The sequence below is a fragment of the Dunckerocampus dactyliophorus genome, chromosome 14, assembly GCF_027744805.1.
Source record: "Dunckerocampus dactyliophorus isolate RoL2022-P2 chromosome 14, RoL_Ddac_1.1, whole genome shotgun sequence".
In the NCBI taxonomy this organism is placed as follows: domain Eukaryota; kingdom Metazoa; phylum Chordata; class Actinopteri; order Syngnathiformes; family Syngnathidae; genus Dunckerocampus; species Dunckerocampus dactyliophorus.
The window spans coordinates 23,666,092-23,683,929 of NC_072832.1; the positions used below are offsets into that span (position 1 = coordinate 23,666,092).

The window sequence follows — 17,838 nt, forward strand, 5'->3', positions numbered from 1 at the left end:
TGCTGGTACGTAACAGATAAACCATGCGTGTATTTTTTTTTTCAGGTATGTCGGGCGGGATCCTGCCGCCGCTCCTGCGACAGGGAACAAGTCGACACACCTGAACGAGCTGAAGAAGTTCATGGAAACGGCCTTCAACCTGAGTGCCTTCCAGGGGAGGAAAGTTTGAACTTGACTGAAGGTTTAGTTTTTTCTCCAGCTCTTTTTTTTGTATCCATGTTGGTTACGTAGATGGGAGCTCTGGATGGCCCTGACATGTTTCACTACTAATACAAATCATGAAAATAGCAAAATGATATCTTGAATTTTCCAGCGAGCTGCCACATAGAGAAAAATGAAAGGATGCAACTTTGCCACTTTGATATTTTGTAAGTGCTAAGAAGCTCCAGTATGTATTTCAAGAAAAACACTGCATCTCAGCTTTGGGATATCAGTGAAAAAGACTTTTTCTTTTTCACCCCATTTTTGCTGTTTTGTGCGCCAAATATTTCAACTGTGTTCTTAAATAATCTTCATAATTTTTCTCCTCGTATATTATGGCGTTATTCCAATAATATTTTTACTTTATTCTCATAATATTATAACTTTTTCCACAACCTAATTTCTTAAAAAAACTACAACTTCATTTGTTGTCTTATTACCACTTTTAAAAATAACTTTTTTTTTTTTTATTTCAACTATGTGCTACTAAAATGACATTGTTTTTCCTTATAAGTAGTATTACAAGTTTATTCTGTTAAAATTGCGGCTTTCTTCTGTTAATATTTCAACTTTATTCTTGTAAAATTACAGCTGTTGTTTTCCATTTCTGCTTGTTCTTTTTCTTCTAGTAAATTTTATTCTCATAATTCTCACTTTATTCCCAAAATATTTTGACTTTACTCTCGTAACATTCTAACTTTTTCCGCAGCCTAATGTTCGAATGATTTTTTTTTCTTGTAATATTAAAACATCATTCTTGTAAAATCGTGATATTTTTTCTTGTTAGAATACGACTTTTTCCCCCAATATTTGGACTTTATTCTCCTAAAATTACAGCTGGTTTTTTTCCATTTCTGCTTTTAAAAAAAATTGCCAACTGTTTAAACATTTTTCTTGTAAATTTTCTTCTCGTAATGATGACTTTATTCCCAAAGTATTTTGACTTTATTTCCATAATATTTTAACTTTTTCTGTAACCTAATTTTCCAAAAATGACAACTTTATTTAGTTTTGTTAGTTTCTCATATTAAAACTTGTAAAAAGTCTTTCTTAAATAGTTGAATTTTATGCTAGTAAAATAACATTATTTCTCCTCATAATATTACAACATTGTAATAAATCACTAGCTTTTTTCTCGTTAGAATATAACTTTTTTTCTAATATTTGGACTTTATTCTCATTTTTCCATTTCTACTTTTTTAAATTTTCCAATTGCTTCAACTTTCTTCTTGTAAATTTCCTTCCTGTAATTATGACTTTATTCCCATAATAGTTTGACTTTATTCTCCTGAGATAACTTTTTTGCCACCTGATTTAAAAAAAAATTGACAACTTTATTTGTTGTTTTGTTTGTTTTAGAAGACCACTTTCTTTCATTTTTCAGTTTATTTTTCTTATTTTTCTGCATAATATTACAACATTATTCTTGTAATATTGCAACTTTTTCTCGTTAGAATACAAATGTTTAATATTTTATTAATATCATATATTTTTGACTTTATTCACAGAAAATTACAGCTGATTTTTTTCCCCATTTTTGCTGTTTTTGCTTGGTGTTTTTTTTTAGTTTTCTTGTTATGTTTTTGGGCCGCATGGTGGCCAGGTTTGAATCTCTGTTTGGACGTCTCTGTGTGGAGTTTGCATGTTCTTGCCGTGCGTGCGTGTGTTTCCTCCCACATTCCAAAAACATGCATGTTAGGTTAATTGGAGACTCTAAATTGTCCATAGGTATGAATGTGAGTGTGATTGGTTGTTTGTCTATATGTGCCCTGCCATTGGCTGGCAACCAGTCCAGGGTGTACCCCGCCTCTCGCCCGAAGTCAGCTTGGATAGGCTCCAGCATACCCCCACGACCCTAGTGAGGACAAGTGGCATAGAAATTGGATGGGTGGATAAATGTTATGTTATGTTATTTAGAATGTGCTGCAGGCCAATAAAATGACACCCCTGATCTCAGGGCTTTTTAACGCTTCAGTACCTCTTCACAACAATAAGCACAACAGATCCTCATAACTTGAACATAGTAGCTTATCATTGCAGATGTAGAACGCTGGCCATCATAAATATTTTATAGTAGTTTTATTCGAGTGTTTTAAGTACGTTTTCTCAAAGCATAGTTAATTATTATGTAACTGAGAAATGTGCTTTTTTTTTTTCAAACTAATACCAATACCAATAACTCTCTGCTTCTCGAGACCGATATGGTACCGATAACCGATAACTACTTTTTTTATTCAGTGTGCACACCTGGAGGTTAGAAGGACTGGAACACATTAGGATTTGATTAGGAACCAGAGTATAGAGCGAAGATGTGGCCCAGTAAAGTGCACTGTATTCGGGTACATGCTCCGAGCAGCCGGTGTGCCGCTATGGACGTCTCTGGCAAACCTTATGCTCTCGTAACTTCACGACCTTTTCCTTGTAACATAGGAACATTACAACGTTTTTCGTAACACAACTTTAGTCATTACTTTCTTCTTGCGACATTCTTTTAAGAAACTTGCCAACTTTTCTTTGTAAGACTATAGCATCATTCTCATTCCATTTACGGGGTTAATCTTGTAACATTACGACTTTTTCCCAAGTAACCTTTTTCTTGTAACATTCCGACTTTTTTTAGCTTCATATTCATTCCATTATAAGTTTAATATTGGAACATTACGACTTTTTTTCTGGTAACCTGACCTTTTTTTTCACAATATTGCGACAGTTTTCCTCGTAACCTTGTAACTGTTTGCTCTTGTAACTTCACGACCTTTTCCTGTAACATAATAACATTACAACGTTTTTCGTAACACCACAACTTTTGCCATTACAGCCTTTTTTTTTTTTTAAACAAAACTTTACAACTTTTTTGTAACACTGTAATTTGTAACAATATGACTTTTTTGTAAGCGTAGCCTTTTTTGGAAACATTCCAACTATTTTTCATAACACCACAACTTTGTACTCATTCCCACATGAGTTTACTCTTGTCACATTCCACATTATTTTGGTAACATTTTTTCATAACATTACAACAACGTTTTTTGTAGCCATATAACTTTATTCTTTCTGTTGTTACATAACAACACTGCAAAGTTTTTCGTAACAGCACAACTTTCTTCTCGTAACATTTGAGTATGTAGATAACTACATTGCCACAGAATGGTGATTTTCATGTGACATTACCACTTGTGTTTGTGACATGATGACTTTATTGTTGTCACATGACATCTTTTTTCCCCTTTTCCATGTGGCCCTGATGTACTTTCATCCTTTCACACCGTACCAGAGTACCTGTGTATATAAACAATAGTGTTCTACGTGTGATATTAAGGTAATTAAAGTGCTTCTGACAGGCATCAGTAGACGCGTGTCTGCCTTTGCTTTTTGCCATCTGAGCCGTTAGTGAAGGAATGCCTCTTTATCGTCACAGCTCGCCTCATTAGCAGACATCAGCCAGCTGGCGCAGAGACTTGTTTACTTTTTGCAACATAAGGCTCGAGCACGCACAAACGCAGACAACAAAGCCCGCGAGGCCCGACGGGCGGCGTTGACGCTCGCTCGTCTCGTTTGAACCCTCATGTGTAAATAAACATCATAACTATTTAACCGTCTCTTTGCGTACAAATGCTGCATTAAAGCACACTCGAATACAGAGATGAGATTGAACCAGAAGCATGTAATAGCTTGTGGAGTCACAAAGCACATATACAATATATTTGTGATGATACAGTCGGCGTACAGTAATTCCGTATAGCATCTTTATGAATGCTCCATTTGTCATTCAATAAAATGTGCAAATATATTATTGTGTTGGCTTCATCTGGGACACAAATCTAAGTGCAATCATGTTGGCCTTACTGCCAAATGTGTGTGTGGAAGTTAACATGCCTCATTGTGGACATGTTACATAGACTTCAAGTGCACGTCCGCTTGTTCTTATATACTAAATGAAATGCATTGCAGTACACGCGTAAGTACAGTTATCACCTCTGCTGTGTATGATTCATACAGTACAGTATATATTTTGTCTCAATTGCATTTCCACAGCAGGCCTTATGATACAAAAATAAATACATCTAGCTACACACAATAAAATAAATACTGAAAATGTATGTCTTATAAAATAATACTGTACTGAAAATGCTTTATATAATGAATTTAAATGATTAATTACAATGTAATATTATTATTTGTTTAACAGTATCATCTGGCCCTCACAATGTCTGCCGAGCAACATTCACCAATCTAGTTGAGGACTCCCGGTCTACAGAATAAAGCCGTGTTTTAGAACCAAGACCCGCTACGCACTCGTGTTAGAAGCGCTAACCAAATCAAGAAGCAGCATACTGAAACTTGCCTGCTTTAAATGCTGCCTTAGTGAACTTGAAAAGGTCAGAAACAGGTGTCTTATTTTACCCAACGAACACCTAGGGAACGGCTGGGGCCACTATTTGAGGATAGACATATATACATTTAACCTTTTATCTGTAACTATGTTATATTCTTGTTTATATGTACAGTCGTCCCTCGTAATATCGCCATTTGATTATCGCTCCCTCGCTATATCACTTTTTGTCAGCGATTAATTACCGGTAATTAATAAATGATGGCTGTTTTGTGGTAGACTTTGGTCTAATATTAAAACATATTGAAATAAGTGATATGTGGTATTCTGGGGCCTCATCTATGAAGCAACTATGAAGCGCACAAAACAGGGGTGAAAAGTTGCGTACGCCGTTTTCCACGCAAAGTACGTGATCTATCAAAATACAAGCTGACGTGAGAATGTGCACACCGGTACGTCACCTTTGTAGCTGGCGTAGGCACTTTTTGGAGACATGGCAAAGAGGCGGCGCACATTTTAAGTGGTGAAGTGAAATCATATGTTAGAAAAAAACATGCACTGGAAGCCGATAAAGATTTAAGTATGATTGCATGAAAACATCACGCCGTTACGGACTTAAAAGCATTATAAATATTAATGATAACAAACATCAAGTTGTCAATTAAATAATTCTGTAGGGTTTAAGTTTACAAGATACAGAGATAATATGTCCTCACTTCTTCGTTTCTCGCTTTTTTTTGGACAGTTCTCCAAAAAATAAGACAAATATGTCATCAGTTTATTTACCATGTGTGGACAGTGTCAGGGCCGTGTGCGTAAAATAACACACAACAGTTCCTCATAAACTAATTATAATATACCTAATATTTTAATGGTCAAAATGTCATCATTAAGTTAAATATTTATTTAAAATATCCGTCTGGAATTACAGCAATTCATTTTCAACATCAACATCCCTATTTTGAGTCTTTACCTTTAGATGAAACAGACTTTGCTAAGCTTATATTCATCTAAAATGTGGTATCAATTAGGAAAAATGTAGAAACGTGCTCACTAAAAATGGAAACGTGTGCCTTGATATCGGACCACTTTTTTTGTTGTTAGTTTTGCCTCGGTTGGCCCAGCTCAAGTCACAGCGATGACAGCAGACGTGCTGTCACGCAATCTTTGTTTTATTTGTTATGCAGCTTCTTCATCCTCTTCGTCTTCCCACCAGCAGTGATTGCAATGCAATCAAGACTTTTTAAATGTGGAAGCCACATTCATGCATGAGTCACTTTGCATTGACCTTCTATGGTGAAGTGGAGGCGTGGAAAGGGCGTAACTTGAGGCGGAGTTGCGTAAATTGCGCAAAGGTGTGCGTACGCCACTTATTATAGGTCTGAATATTTTTGTCCGTAGGCGCATTTTGGGTTTCTGGCGTACACAGACTTTTAGTCAGGTTTCCACGCACATTTTTATAGATGAGGCCCCTGGTCACTCGGTGGCAGTAATGACACAAAACATTGAGACATTAGCTTACATTACATTACCTTAACACTGCATGAAGTTTTTGGCTTTCTAAGTTTAGAAGAAATAAATTCAAGGATGCCTGCTATCTCTCTTGCTTGATAGCTTGCTAGCTAGCGGCCTTCTCGAGTCCCTGAAGCATAAAAGTTTAGCAATGTGATGTAAACAATGAATATTAAGAGTGTAAAGGTGCCTATAGGTGTGTTATTTCATGTCTAGAGGGCTCTGATAATGTTAAAAAAAAACGTATTTAGAAAGTCCTAAATATTTTTTCTATGCTGTAATTACGTTGAATCCTGGAACCAATTAACCGCTAGAAACGAGGGACGACTGTGGACCATTATTGTGGCACATAAGAGACACCTTTCAAGTCAAGTCCTAAGGTTTACCACCAGCTTTCGATTTAGTCTGGCTTTCTGTCTTCTCTAGAACCTTTGGCTGTGTTCCCTGTCCCTTGCTAAGGTCCGCACGTTTCTTTTGGGTGGGGGTCTCCATGGTCTGGCCCTGTCTAGGCTCGTGGGCATTAGGGCTGCTTTTATGGCACAGATCCCTCATGTCTAAAAGTCCCTGTTCCAAATTTTTTACAAATTTTGATGAGCAAGTGTGAGGACTCTCCCGAAAGCTGGAGACGCTGAAGACAAAGTGGTCCGACTGAGGGTTGTAGCACACCCCGTATCCATTTGGAACCACGGGTCCGTAGCAGCAGAACATCTCAACAGTGGTTGGAACCTGAAAGATCAGGATGCTCACTGACAACTACAGTACTTAACAGGTTTTCAGATGGACCTGAACAAATATATACCTGACTTGTAGAGAGCAGGAACTGATTACTGATGCGGTATGCTTCATCTTTGAACATCTCTGGCTTGTCTATCTTCAATTCCTGTGCAATCTCGCGTAATCCCAGTAGGTGGTTGTCGATGGCCATCCCCGTGATAGCCTGGCAAAGGAAAATAACCCAGCTCAGTATGATGTTTTCTTTGTCAGGACAATTCAAGATTGGCATAGGGACTGTGGAAAGGACTCACTGACAGTTACCTGTGTGGAATATTTTGTCTGTGCTGATATGGCGCCTCGTAGCAGCTCCATCTTCTCTGCATCCTGGTAGGCGCAAGCAGGAATCAATGCTAATGTTAATCCTCTGCACTTTGCTTAATGGTACAACTGAATGATACAAAATGAGTTGTTCAGATGCATTCGCTGTCTCTGATGGATTGCACGGTTTGTACGTGTCCACCTCCGTTCAGTCACGTGACATCGCAATTCCAGGAATGTAAACAGTGAGACCAGATTCGTTCATTTGCCAGATGTATCGGACCAGTTGCACAAAGGGGGACAACGTATCCGACAACAATCAAACGCATCTAGCGTCAAACTACTTACACTTTTGTGTCCGTTGCTCATCGCTCTGACAAAGTGTAGGGCCTCTGGAGTAGCAGAGCGAATGTTGTCCACTCGTCCGTCCTTAAAGCGTCGTATGGAAGCGCTCTCATAGGTGGAAACTTGCCTGTTGTGGCATCTAAGATCCACGGAGAAAATGGATGAAGAGGAAGTGCCACGATGTCCTGTGAGCCTTTCTCCTTACCTGTAGTAGGCCAGCTGAAGAGCCACCTGGATGAAGGCATCAGGACTCATTTTCAGCTTCTTGATGAATTCTTTCCCATAATGGTGGAATTTGTGGACGTTCATGTCTAGATTCTTCACCAGCCTTTGGCAAAAAGAACATCTTGTCGTTAAAAGGTCCCTGACATAATTGATCAACTTTGCTTGAATATGGTATGTATTGTTTGTAATTATGTTCTAAATTGGACAATTTTTGAAAGCAAACGCTAAATTAGCAAAAATTATTTTTGTAGTTGATGGTGCCAGCCATGACGAGCTAGCTCTCGCTGTTCAGTCTCAGAGCGATCTCAGAGCACTATCACTCAGATACACAAACATGGTGGTGTATGAGACAGAGGATGTTTACAGTGATTATAGCGAAGATTTGAGCCATGTGTCGATAGTTTTCAAGAAAAGAAGGGAGAAACATTTGGAGATGAAATAGATTTCCGGAAGTGACGTCATGAGGGTGACACCCCTCAGCTAATGTAGAGTAAACATGCTTTTTGAGGTAGATCGTCGACTTGGTTAAAGTATATTTATAATCAAAATAGTCATGCCAAAACGTGTTGCTGCTGGATGTTGACAGTATCCGAGTGATACTGTAAGTTTGTTTTCTTTTCCAACAGAGGAGGATTTAAGAAAACAATGGACGAAGCTAGTACAAAGAACGAGAGACAGTTGGACGCCCACCTCGAGTTCTGTTTTTTGCAGTGATCATTTCAGTGGTGACTGCTATAAAGAAACACCTTTACAAGAAGCATTTGGCTTGAAAGTACAGTATAAACACATTTTAAAAAAGGATGCTATTCCGGCGGTACACAGGAAAAAAAGACACTGTCAAAGTTGCCACAGAGCAGAGTAAGTCATGTCTTGTTTATATAATGTCTTTTAAACACTATTCCACGATGGTGGCAGTGCTGTAAAGCATTATACATGTTAAATAAACATCCTTTCACAGCGGCTGCAACAAAATATAACGTAAAACAGGCTATAAAGACCCCTTTACGCTCATTTAGAAGCTGATTTAAAACAATAATTGAAGGAAAGCAACTCCAGAGTAATTTACACTCACCATTCTGTGTTTTGAAGGCGACCGATCTTCATCTCCATGTCTTAAGGCTTAAGTCCATGTTCTGCAAGTTCTCTATTTCATCTCCAAATGTTTCTCCCTTCTTTTCTCGAAAACTATCGACACATGGCTCAAATCGTCGCTATAATCACTGTAAACATCCTCTGTCTCATACACCGCCATGTTTGAGTAGCTGCTCGATCGAACAGCGACAGCTAGCTCATCATGGCTGCCGCCATGAACTATAAATGTCATTTTTGCGAATTTACCATTTACCGTCGCTTTCAAAAACTGAACAATGTAGAACATAATTGCAAATAATATATAAAATATTTAAGCAAAGTTGACAAATCATGTCAGGGACCCTTTAAAGCTAAAGTGGAAAAACTGTGAAGCCACACAAACCTCTGGAGTTTGTCTTCAGAAGATGCAAGGAGTTTGTGCATCCCCTGGGTGCATTTCCAGCGGAGTCGTCTTGGTGCTGGTAGCTCGCTCACACTTGCAGCTCTCACCAGCTTGGATGGGCTGCCGATCCTAGTGCAGTGTGTGCATCATTTTACAAATTGACTTCCTGAAACCCCCTAATCCAGGAGTGAAATCCTTACATGTACTTGAGAAGGTACTCCATGCACTGCACCAGAATAATCCCTTCAAATGGTGAATGCTCACACACGACGCCGCAGCAGCCACCAGCGCCTACAACAAACTGACACAACAATATCGTTTTAAGAGCCTCCTAAAGGACTTGACTTAGGGACCAAAGTATGGAAGCTAGCGCTGGTTTCTTGAAGCAGTGTCGCCTAATAGTGTGTTCTGTGTGTTGAAACCCATTTCCCATTACGGATGCACGATAGCTTTTTTTCAAACCGAACTTTGTGCTTCTCAAGACCTATATTGTACCGATAACCAGTAACTTTTTTATATATCTACTTTTTAAATTTAGAATTAACTGTAGTTTGTGCACACCTGGAGGTAAGAAGGACTTGAACAAATTAGGATTAGACCAAGTGTACCTATTGATTTTCCTAATCAAATATCATGATATTACTACTACCACATCACTACTATCAGGAGAACCAGAGTATAGAGTAGAGGGAGCTACCTGCTCTGGCCCAGGATGGTGCACTGTTTTCGGGCACACGCTCTGAGCAGTCAGTGTGACGCCACGGAGGTCTCTGGCAAACCTTTTGCACTTTTCAAACACCGCAGCAAACACCCAATCGTCATAGCTTTGCTGGTGTTTCAGGTGGATGAAAAGGTTTTTTTGTGCGTTCAATGTTTTTTTCCCCCCTCATCGCAGAGCATTTGGTACAACTAGCAAGCAAAATCTTTCTCTTAAAGTGAATGTTCATTTACAAGTGAATTACGACAGGTTGTTAACGTCACAGGCAGGAGAAAAAAGGAACGCTTGATTTGCTCACCCGCACAGGACGGGTCATCTCGCCTAAGAGCGAGATGGAGCGTTTTTTAAATGATCGTTTAACGGAGATATTTGTAATGTTTCTTAGATTTGTCTGTATGATGTCGTAATTTCCTTGTATCGGCCCAATAAACCCCCCTGAAGCCCTGCCGGTGGTGCACCCCTATTTCCCACGATCCTCCACAGCAGCATCTATTACAAAATGACCTTTTCAAAATGTCCAAGATCGTGATTCTTGGTAATCTGAGTCGTTTTGGGTTCTATCGACAGTTCTCATCACAGCCACTCATCATCTGCAACCAATTCCAACTTCCATGCTTTGGTCCACAGGTCACCTTCCGCCTTCCGTCCCTGAGCCAAATCCTTACGGAGATCATTCCCAGTAGCGTTTTCCAATCTAGGAGTAACTAATACATTCCTGTTACATCCTTAGACCAGCACAAACCTGTACACTCTTGTCGTACCAGCGGTTGCCCCCATTCCCGGCCACTCCTCCCCCGTGCAGCATCAACATGGCCCGAGTGGAGTCGGTCAGGTCGGTCCCGCTGGCGTCATCCAGACAGACCAAACAAAGGCAGCGCTCGATCATGTCCAACGAGTCCCTGTTGGTTGACTCTTAAGAGAGCAAGCAATTGTCAACCTATCGGACTGTAGAACTCATCTGTGGTGGTACTACTACCTCTCACAAGGACGCTGCGAGCCTCGGCCCACTCGGCGCGGCCATCAGAGGTAAGAAGACCGATCGGTGGCTGCCGCTCATCATGATTTTCAGCCATTTTTACGATCTTCTCCAGCTGAGTCAGGAGGTCTTGGCTGCTCAGGCGCCGGAAATTGATGACCACATCCAGCACAAATAACTTCACAGAAGAAGAACAACATCGGATACTTGCTTATTTCACATAGGGGTGGGAATTTGACAACACTCCCTTGATTGGCTACGGTGAATGAATGTTCTGAACTCCTGTTTCTATGCCAGTGTTGTGTTTTATGTGTTGGTGACATATTTCCACAAAAACAGATACAGGATTTTTTTTTACTTTGTTCACAGTTTGGCCTTACGGGAGGTCTGCACTCTAGCACTATTACCTCCACCAAGGAGCTTATTTACTCAGCTGTTTGTTTGTTAGGGTTCTAGTGGGACCTCGCTAGTTAATTAATTTGGCCTTGGCGGGGGTCTGTGATCAGGCCCTTATTACCTCCAGCATGGACATGGTTTTTAGTTGTAGTTTTAGGAGAAGAAATTGGTGCAAATCCAGGGTTTCTGGGACTTTTTGTTGCTTTAGTTTGCCCTTGGAGGAGGTCCACCAAGGAGCTTATCTTCTTCGGTGTTTGTTTGTTAGCGTTCTACGAGGAAGTCATTGAAACTAGTGCCAATCCAGGATTTCATGACCATTTTTTGCTCGAGTTAACCAGTTTGGCCTTGGTGGAGGTCTGTGCTCAATCACTTATTACATCCACCAAGGAGCCTTTGTCTTTTTCTTAGGTGTGTTTATATGTTTGTTGCATGCGTCAAGCAAGAACCCATTAAAATGGATGAAAATCCAGGATTTCACAACTTTATTTTTTCTGTAATTAACAGTTTGTCCTCGATGGAGGTCTACACTTTAGCACTTATTACCTCCACCAAAGACATCTTGTTTTTAGTTGTAGTTTTAGGAGAATAAATTGGTGAAAATCCAGGGTTTCTAGGACTTTTTTTTGCTTTAGTTGGCCTTGGGGGAGGCCAGGGTTCAAGCACTTATTACCTCCACCAAAGGGACAATGTTTACTGTTTGCTGTTAGCTACAAAAACCGCTTAACCAATGTTGACAAACTTCATGAAGAGTTCTTGAGGAGCCCAGACCTCTGCCAAGGCCGGTCTGTTCACAAAGTAAAAAAAAAAATCCAGCATTTCCATCTTTACGGTGTGTCATGCTGAGGCACTGGATGCAGGGTTCAGGTTTTCCCATCTAACCTGGTTTTTACAAGCCACAATGATGTGTTCCGGTTCCGGCATCACAGTACTGTCCTGCGCCACCAGCGTGTCCCTTTCGTGGCCCGGTACCCGGTAGGAGGTAAAGATGCGATAATACTGCTCCATGCAAAGAGAGGTTCCAGCCAGCTGACCTCGGGCGTACTCCACAGGTAAAGCACGTCTGCCAACACACGTAACACATGTGTTTACCTCCTCCAAGGTTATCGGCCAGAATTTGACTTTCACTTACGCATCAAGTTGACTTTTGTACTCTAGAATTCCGGAGATCAAGTTTGCAGCAAACCTGCAAGAAGGAACATGGAGAATGTTTTTTTCTTTTTTTTTTGTAAACGTGGTTAACCAAGCTGGTTTATTGGTCAGATGGATGACATGTAACAGCATTAGTGGTTACTGGTAGATCAATTCCAGGTTATCCAGACCGTATCCGCCTTTGGTGTCTTCCATCCTCCTCTCAGCTCCTCATGTTTTCTATAATCACCTCATCTGTCAAGGTGTTCAATTTGCCATAATCGATCAAATCCCATCTCATTTATACAAGTCGGCTGTCTTTCCCTCGATCTTCAAAAATTGTCCTGTCAGGTGCTTCATTTTTTATTCGCTGAGCAATCCCACGCAAAACACGTAGCATCTTTTGGCTTCAACACGTAAGAAATGCTTTAAATATTCTCACTTATTTGTCCCCGACCACAAAAAACACATCACGTCATTTACCTTCCTTTTCGTTAAATACAGTAAAAATGGCCATATTTCAGACATAGTTGCTAATGGTGATTAATCATGATTAATTAAATTTTAAAACTGTGATTAATCTGATTTAAAAATGTAATCATTTGATAACTCTATTTATCAACATATTAAATATTAATTCTGTTTTTCAGGGGTTTATTTTTTTAACCCTGTAGTTACTAATATCTTCATCAAATACCACCGGTTTTTATTTTAAAAAAGCTAATTTCCATCAAATATGTTTCCACAGTATTTTATTTTTATTTTTGCGCCCTGAGATGGGATTGCAGCAACACTGATTTTTATTTTCAAGAAAAACACCCCTCAAATAATAATGTTCACACGCATACAATTGTTTAAATATGACTATTATATACCATTATTAGCTATAGCGACACACACGTGTCTTTTAAATAGCAGATCACGGTAAAGCTGTGAAATGTTGCTGCATGATTTGAATGTGAAAAAGAAGCGCCATTTGGTGGCCAAATAAAACATTAACTAGTCCAAATTGAAATCTTAAAGGAAAACTGTGCTTTTTTGGGAAATTTTCCTCATCATCCACAATCCTTATGTGAGACATGAACACACGTCTTTCTCTTTTCTGCTTGTTCTAAAGGTATAAAAACAACTAAAACGAGGCAGCTAAGAATGCACGTAATGTGACACAGCAATTAAAACACCTCCAAAAACCTCCAACAAGGTTTTATGGTTTTCTATCCATGCTGTGAGCATGTAGTAACAGGCACATTCAGGTTAACATGTCATACTTACAGTATTTTGCTGTATTTCTTCATTTTAAGCATTAGTGGTACTTCCTTCCTGGGTGCATTGATTTCACATAGCAACATGGAAAGGAAGGCTACACCTAGCGTTAACTTTTCCAAACTCAAAAACAAAAACACAGCAGCAGTGGCGGCAGCTCCAATATGTAGCGTTAGCTTTCGCTAGTGGCCTGAGGCATTGTGAGCGAGTGTGTGGGGAAGCTAGTAGCTAGCCGGCTAGTAGCTAGCCGGTGTGGTGTGGTGAGGTGTTACTACGCCAATAAAGTAGGTCTTGGGTGTAACAATGCTAATAACAATAATAATAACAATGTTGCTGTAGCTTGGTTGATATGCAGCTCACATTATGTAAATGGAGCTTTGTTTTTTTTTTCGAAGGCTTTATAGGTGGAATAGGTGCGTCCCATTAAGTGCATTCTTAGCTGCCTCTTTTTAGCTGTTTTAAAATCTTGAGAACGCACGGAAAAGAGAAAGAAATGTGTGTTGATGTCTCACATAAGTATTGTGGATGATGGCCAAAAATGTTTTCCTTTAACATAAAGAATTTCATTAGTTTATGTTAAGATTAAATTGTTCAAAGATGACATTTTTAATAGTTTTCCAAAGGACATTTTTGTCATTAAAATACATTTAAAGAATAGAGATCAATTCCTACATTTTTTTAAATGAATGTCCTCTTGCAAGTTTGACCGATAATCATTCAACACAACCGAAATGGCTTGAAAATGTTTAAAAAGTGACACAAAATGTCCCTAGGCTCTCTCAAGGGTAAAGCCTGCATCTGTGCCCTTGACATGACAATAAAACTCTCTTGAATCTTGAATCTCTGTCCCAGTCCAAGACTCTCACGTGGTTAGGATGATTGACTTGCTGCGTCGTTCATACACATTTCATTGTCTCACACACACACACACACACACACACACACACTCACTTTAGGGAATCAATAGGAGCTCTGAAATTCTGTGGCGGGAAGACCATCGCTGGGCTGGAGTTGACCGGCAGTGCAAGTCTGTTGTTGAGGTACATGTCATTTAACCAGTAGTCATACACCTACACTCAAAGAGAAAAGAAACATTCACTTCAAGGGAAAATATTGCTGACACCAAAATGATAATTTAATAAAACAACACCCGTTAAACTATTTTTCATCCCTTCCAGCCTTGGCTGCGCCTCGAAATTCTGTCCATAAAAATTCTGAACAGAACTGGCGACAAAGAGCAGCCTTGGCAGAGTCCAGACTCGAATTGCTTCTGGCAACGCAAACCAGGCTCCCGCTCCTGTTGTACGAACCCCGTACTCCTGCAGCAGCCTCCGCAGGACACTGCGAGGGATTCCAAGGAGGGGGAAAACGCTTTTCACACCACTGTATTTGTGGCGAAAGCTAATAAAATATTTCCTAAACACGGATATGCCCCTGTCTCACAACATAATGATTTGACACTAACATATATCACATGTGTGTGTGCTTGTTTGTTTGTTTTTTTTTACCCAGTTGGCCTTCTTCTCTCTTCTCTCCACCAGCTTGCCGTGCAGTAGCTCCCCCACGCCACCGGGGGCGCCAAAGTGCTTCACCGCCTCTTGTGTTCTTTTGAACTGCTCCTCTGTCAGCAGGTGTTTCATGCACCTCAGGTATGTGTCCAGCGTGTTCTTCAGCGCTGGGAGCGGCAGTTTTGGCGGACTCTAGACACAGGTGGAGCACTTTTACGTCTATTTCTGATGTTTCTAGACGTGAAAGATGGCCATTAATCATATTTACATCACTGGGCTCCAGGTCTTTGGAGGGTTCTTGATTGAGAACTGGCATGGTGGCGATGCGCAGGTGCAGTCAGGCAAGGGGAATCCCTTTTCAAATAAATACAGTATTTTCAGTAGGAACCCATGCATCATCAAATCCATTACAAAAACGTTATTTGTTAAGAAAATGTTTATGATTATGGTTGTTGATTTATACTGAGAGGTGCTTCTAATATTGCTACCTTTTGTTTTATTGACATGAAAGTGAATATTACATCTCAGGACGATGCAGTGCGTTTGTACGTGCATACATTCACTGTACTGTCTTGGTGTCAAAATGTCAGGATTTCCTCATTCAAAGTTAAAAAGGAGCCGCGTTTCCTACTGCAGAACTTCCCCAGTTGCATGAGCGACGTTGTCCAACCAGGACTGCCAATCAGAGTCTCACGCCCAACGCTGCTGCATTCACTGTCCAAACTGAAACACCATTCCAGAGCCACCATATGCGGCAAATGCGTTCCAGGATGCTTACTAAATGGTCAAATTCAGACAGCTTTTCAGCATCCATCCCATAAACTTTTTTCTTTTTATTGTAAAAATACATTTGTTTTAATTTAGTTCGTTTTAATTTAGCCATTTTCATGGCTGATAACTTACACGTATAAAGTCGCATATGCACTTCCTCAATGCTACCCTTAAAGGTGTGAAAGGTTGCTGCATGCTTTGATTGGGGAAAACAAGCACCATCTGGTGGCCAAATTAAAAAAATGAAATAGTCTAAATTGAAATCTTAAAGGAAAAGTGCTTTTTTAAAATTCTTTCCATCATCCACAATCTTTATGTGAGACATGAACACACTTCTTTCTCTTTTCTGTGTGTTCTAAAGATATAAAACAGATTTTTAAAAAAAGGCAGCTAATTAATGCATGTAATGGGACACACCTATTCCGCCTACAAAGTTCGCTATTAAAACACCTCCAAAAACATCCAACCATGTTTTATGGTTTTATATCCATGCTGTACATTACAGTATTTTGCTTTAGTTTGGTCATTTTAAGCATTAGTGCAACTTCCTTCCTGGACGCATTGATTTCACATAGCAACATAGAAAGGAACGCTAACGTTAACTTTTGCTAGTGACCTGAGGGATTGTGAGCAAGTGTGTGGTGAAGCTAGCTGGCTAGTAGCTAGCTGGTGTGATGTGAAGAGGTGTCACTATGGCAGTAAAATAGTTCTTGGGCGTAACAATGTTAAAAATGATAATAATAACAATGTCGCTGTAGCTTGGTTGATATGCAGGTCACGTTATGTAAATGGAGCGTTGTTGCTGCTTTTTGGAGTTTTTTTTTTATATCTTTACAACGCACAGAAAAGAGAAAGACGTGTGTTCATGTCTCTCATAAGAATTGTGAATGATGGGCAAAATTCCCAAAAAAGTGCAGTTTTCCTTTAAGCTGTTCAGACATTTTTTAGATGTTTCATGCATGTAAATGCCCAAAATGATCATTTAAAATGCAGTGAAATACAAACTAATGTACAAACTATTAACAACACAAACTCTTTTTTTCTTATGGCTGCATCTCCCAAATTTTACTTTTAGCCTTTCAAGAATCAAATCAAATAAAAATGTCAAAAAAATTGACAGCGTTGTGCGGCTCGACACCTGTTTATCCAACACAACAACCGACTGTGATGCTTTCAGGGTCCGCTGTCGCGTGGGAAATCTTGCAATCTTCAATAATGAAATACTTCAATAACAATCACTTAATTCATGATAATTCTGGCTTACCTGTAAGATAAGAAAAACTCCTTATTCGTCTTCAAGCTTCAAGCGGGAGGCTTGAACGTGTTCACCTCACCTGTCATCTACAGTTTCTCTCCAATCGATTCATTTTCCCAGCATCCTTAAAGCTGCAACATGACCGAGAGCTCGACTATCTCCCTCGCTGGCTCAGGAGGGGACGCTGGGGGGGGGTCTTGCCAAGGCTCCTCCCTGAAGTCCTGCTATTCGCCAGCAACTTTTATTTGCCACCCCACATATACGACACAACACCGACGCCGTAGTGTGCATGAACACGCACACTATGTTGTGCACGTGCCAGTGATTTTTGCAGTTTAATATTTTTACCGATATTTTAGACACTGCCTCTGCCATTTTTCTGTTAAAAGCACATTTTACATCATAATAAATAATAAATATAGTATATACATAATAAAACATACTGTATATAATGTAATTTACAAATTATTCTATATATTATAAGCATTATTTTGTGGTTTTATAATGATTATGTATAGCATATATATTTTATGATTATTATTATTATTATTATTACTGCAATATTGTATTATACATACTACAAATGTTGATTATATATGTTATGCGTTTAATAATGATTATTGATAATATTTTTTTAAACATGTGTTCTTATTATTATTATGTGCGCTGAGGTTTTAAGAATTACACTTAACTCATATTGT

At 39.4% G+C, this 17,838-nt stretch overlaps 2 protein-coding genes across 7 annotated transcripts in view; one reads left to right on the top strand and one right to left on the bottom strand.

Annotated features, from left to right (window-relative positions):
- ogdhl (oxoglutarate dehydrogenase L) overlaps positions 1-3,803 on the top strand; it is a 33,772-nt gene extending 29,969 nt beyond the window's left edge. For 2 of the 3 annotated variants that reach the window (XM_054798959.1, XM_054798961.1), the window contains exon 23: positions 46-3,797. In XM_054798959.1, coding sequence (XP_054654934.1) covers positions 46-169 — 124 coding nt within the window. In that variant the 3' untranslated portion in view covers positions 170-3,797. Of the gene's footprint in view, positions 1-45 lie in introns of all 3 variants that reach the window. The other variant, XM_054798962.1, reaches the window with a different exon arrangement.
- On the bottom strand, positions 3,091-17,268 carry chata (choline O-acetyltransferase a). 4 transcript variants are annotated; one of them, XM_054798963.1, is made up of 15 exons: positions 17,147-17,268; positions 15,380-15,465; positions 15,112-15,303; positions 14,555-14,673; positions 12,342-12,395; positions 12,092-12,272; positions 10,817-10,994; positions 10,583-10,752; positions 9,323-9,423; positions 9,123-9,251; positions 7,629-7,751; positions 7,427-7,562; positions 7,082-7,144; positions 6,846-6,983; positions 3,091-6,772 (listed from the first exon to the last, which is right to left on the bottom strand). In XM_054798963.1, the coding sequence occupies exons 2-15, from the start codon at positions 15,425-15,427 to the stop codon at positions 6,422-6,424; spliced, it is 1,983 nt and encodes a 660-aa protein (XP_054654938.1). In that variant the 5' UTR covers positions 15,428-15,465; positions 17,147-17,268; the 3' UTR covers positions 3,091-6,421. The 4 variants fall into 4 exon arrangements, with proteins under 4 accessions (XP_054654938.1, XP_054654940.1, XP_054654939.1 ...); XM_054798966.1 differs by having other exon boundaries at positions 6,639-6,772; positions 7,072-7,144; XM_054798965.1 differs by lacking the exons at positions 15,380-15,465; positions 17,147-17,268 and having other exon boundaries at positions 14,555-14,632; positions 15,112-15,246.
- Positions 17,269-17,838: the final 570 nt, after the last annotated feature.

Coding starts and splice junctions, on each gene's coding strand:
- chata (XM_054798963.1), bottom strand. CDS start 15,427: ATGCCAGTTCTCAATCAAGAACCCTCCAAAGACCTGGAGCCCAGTGAT. Junction 12,273..12,341: donor TACAAAAGTCAACTTGATGC/GTAAGTGAAAGT, acceptor GTGTGTTGGCAG/ACGTGCTTTACCTGTGGAGT. Junction 6,773..6,845: donor TCCTGCTCTCTACAAGTCAG/GTATATATTTGT, acceptor CTGATCTTTCAG/GTTCCAACCACTGTTGAGAT.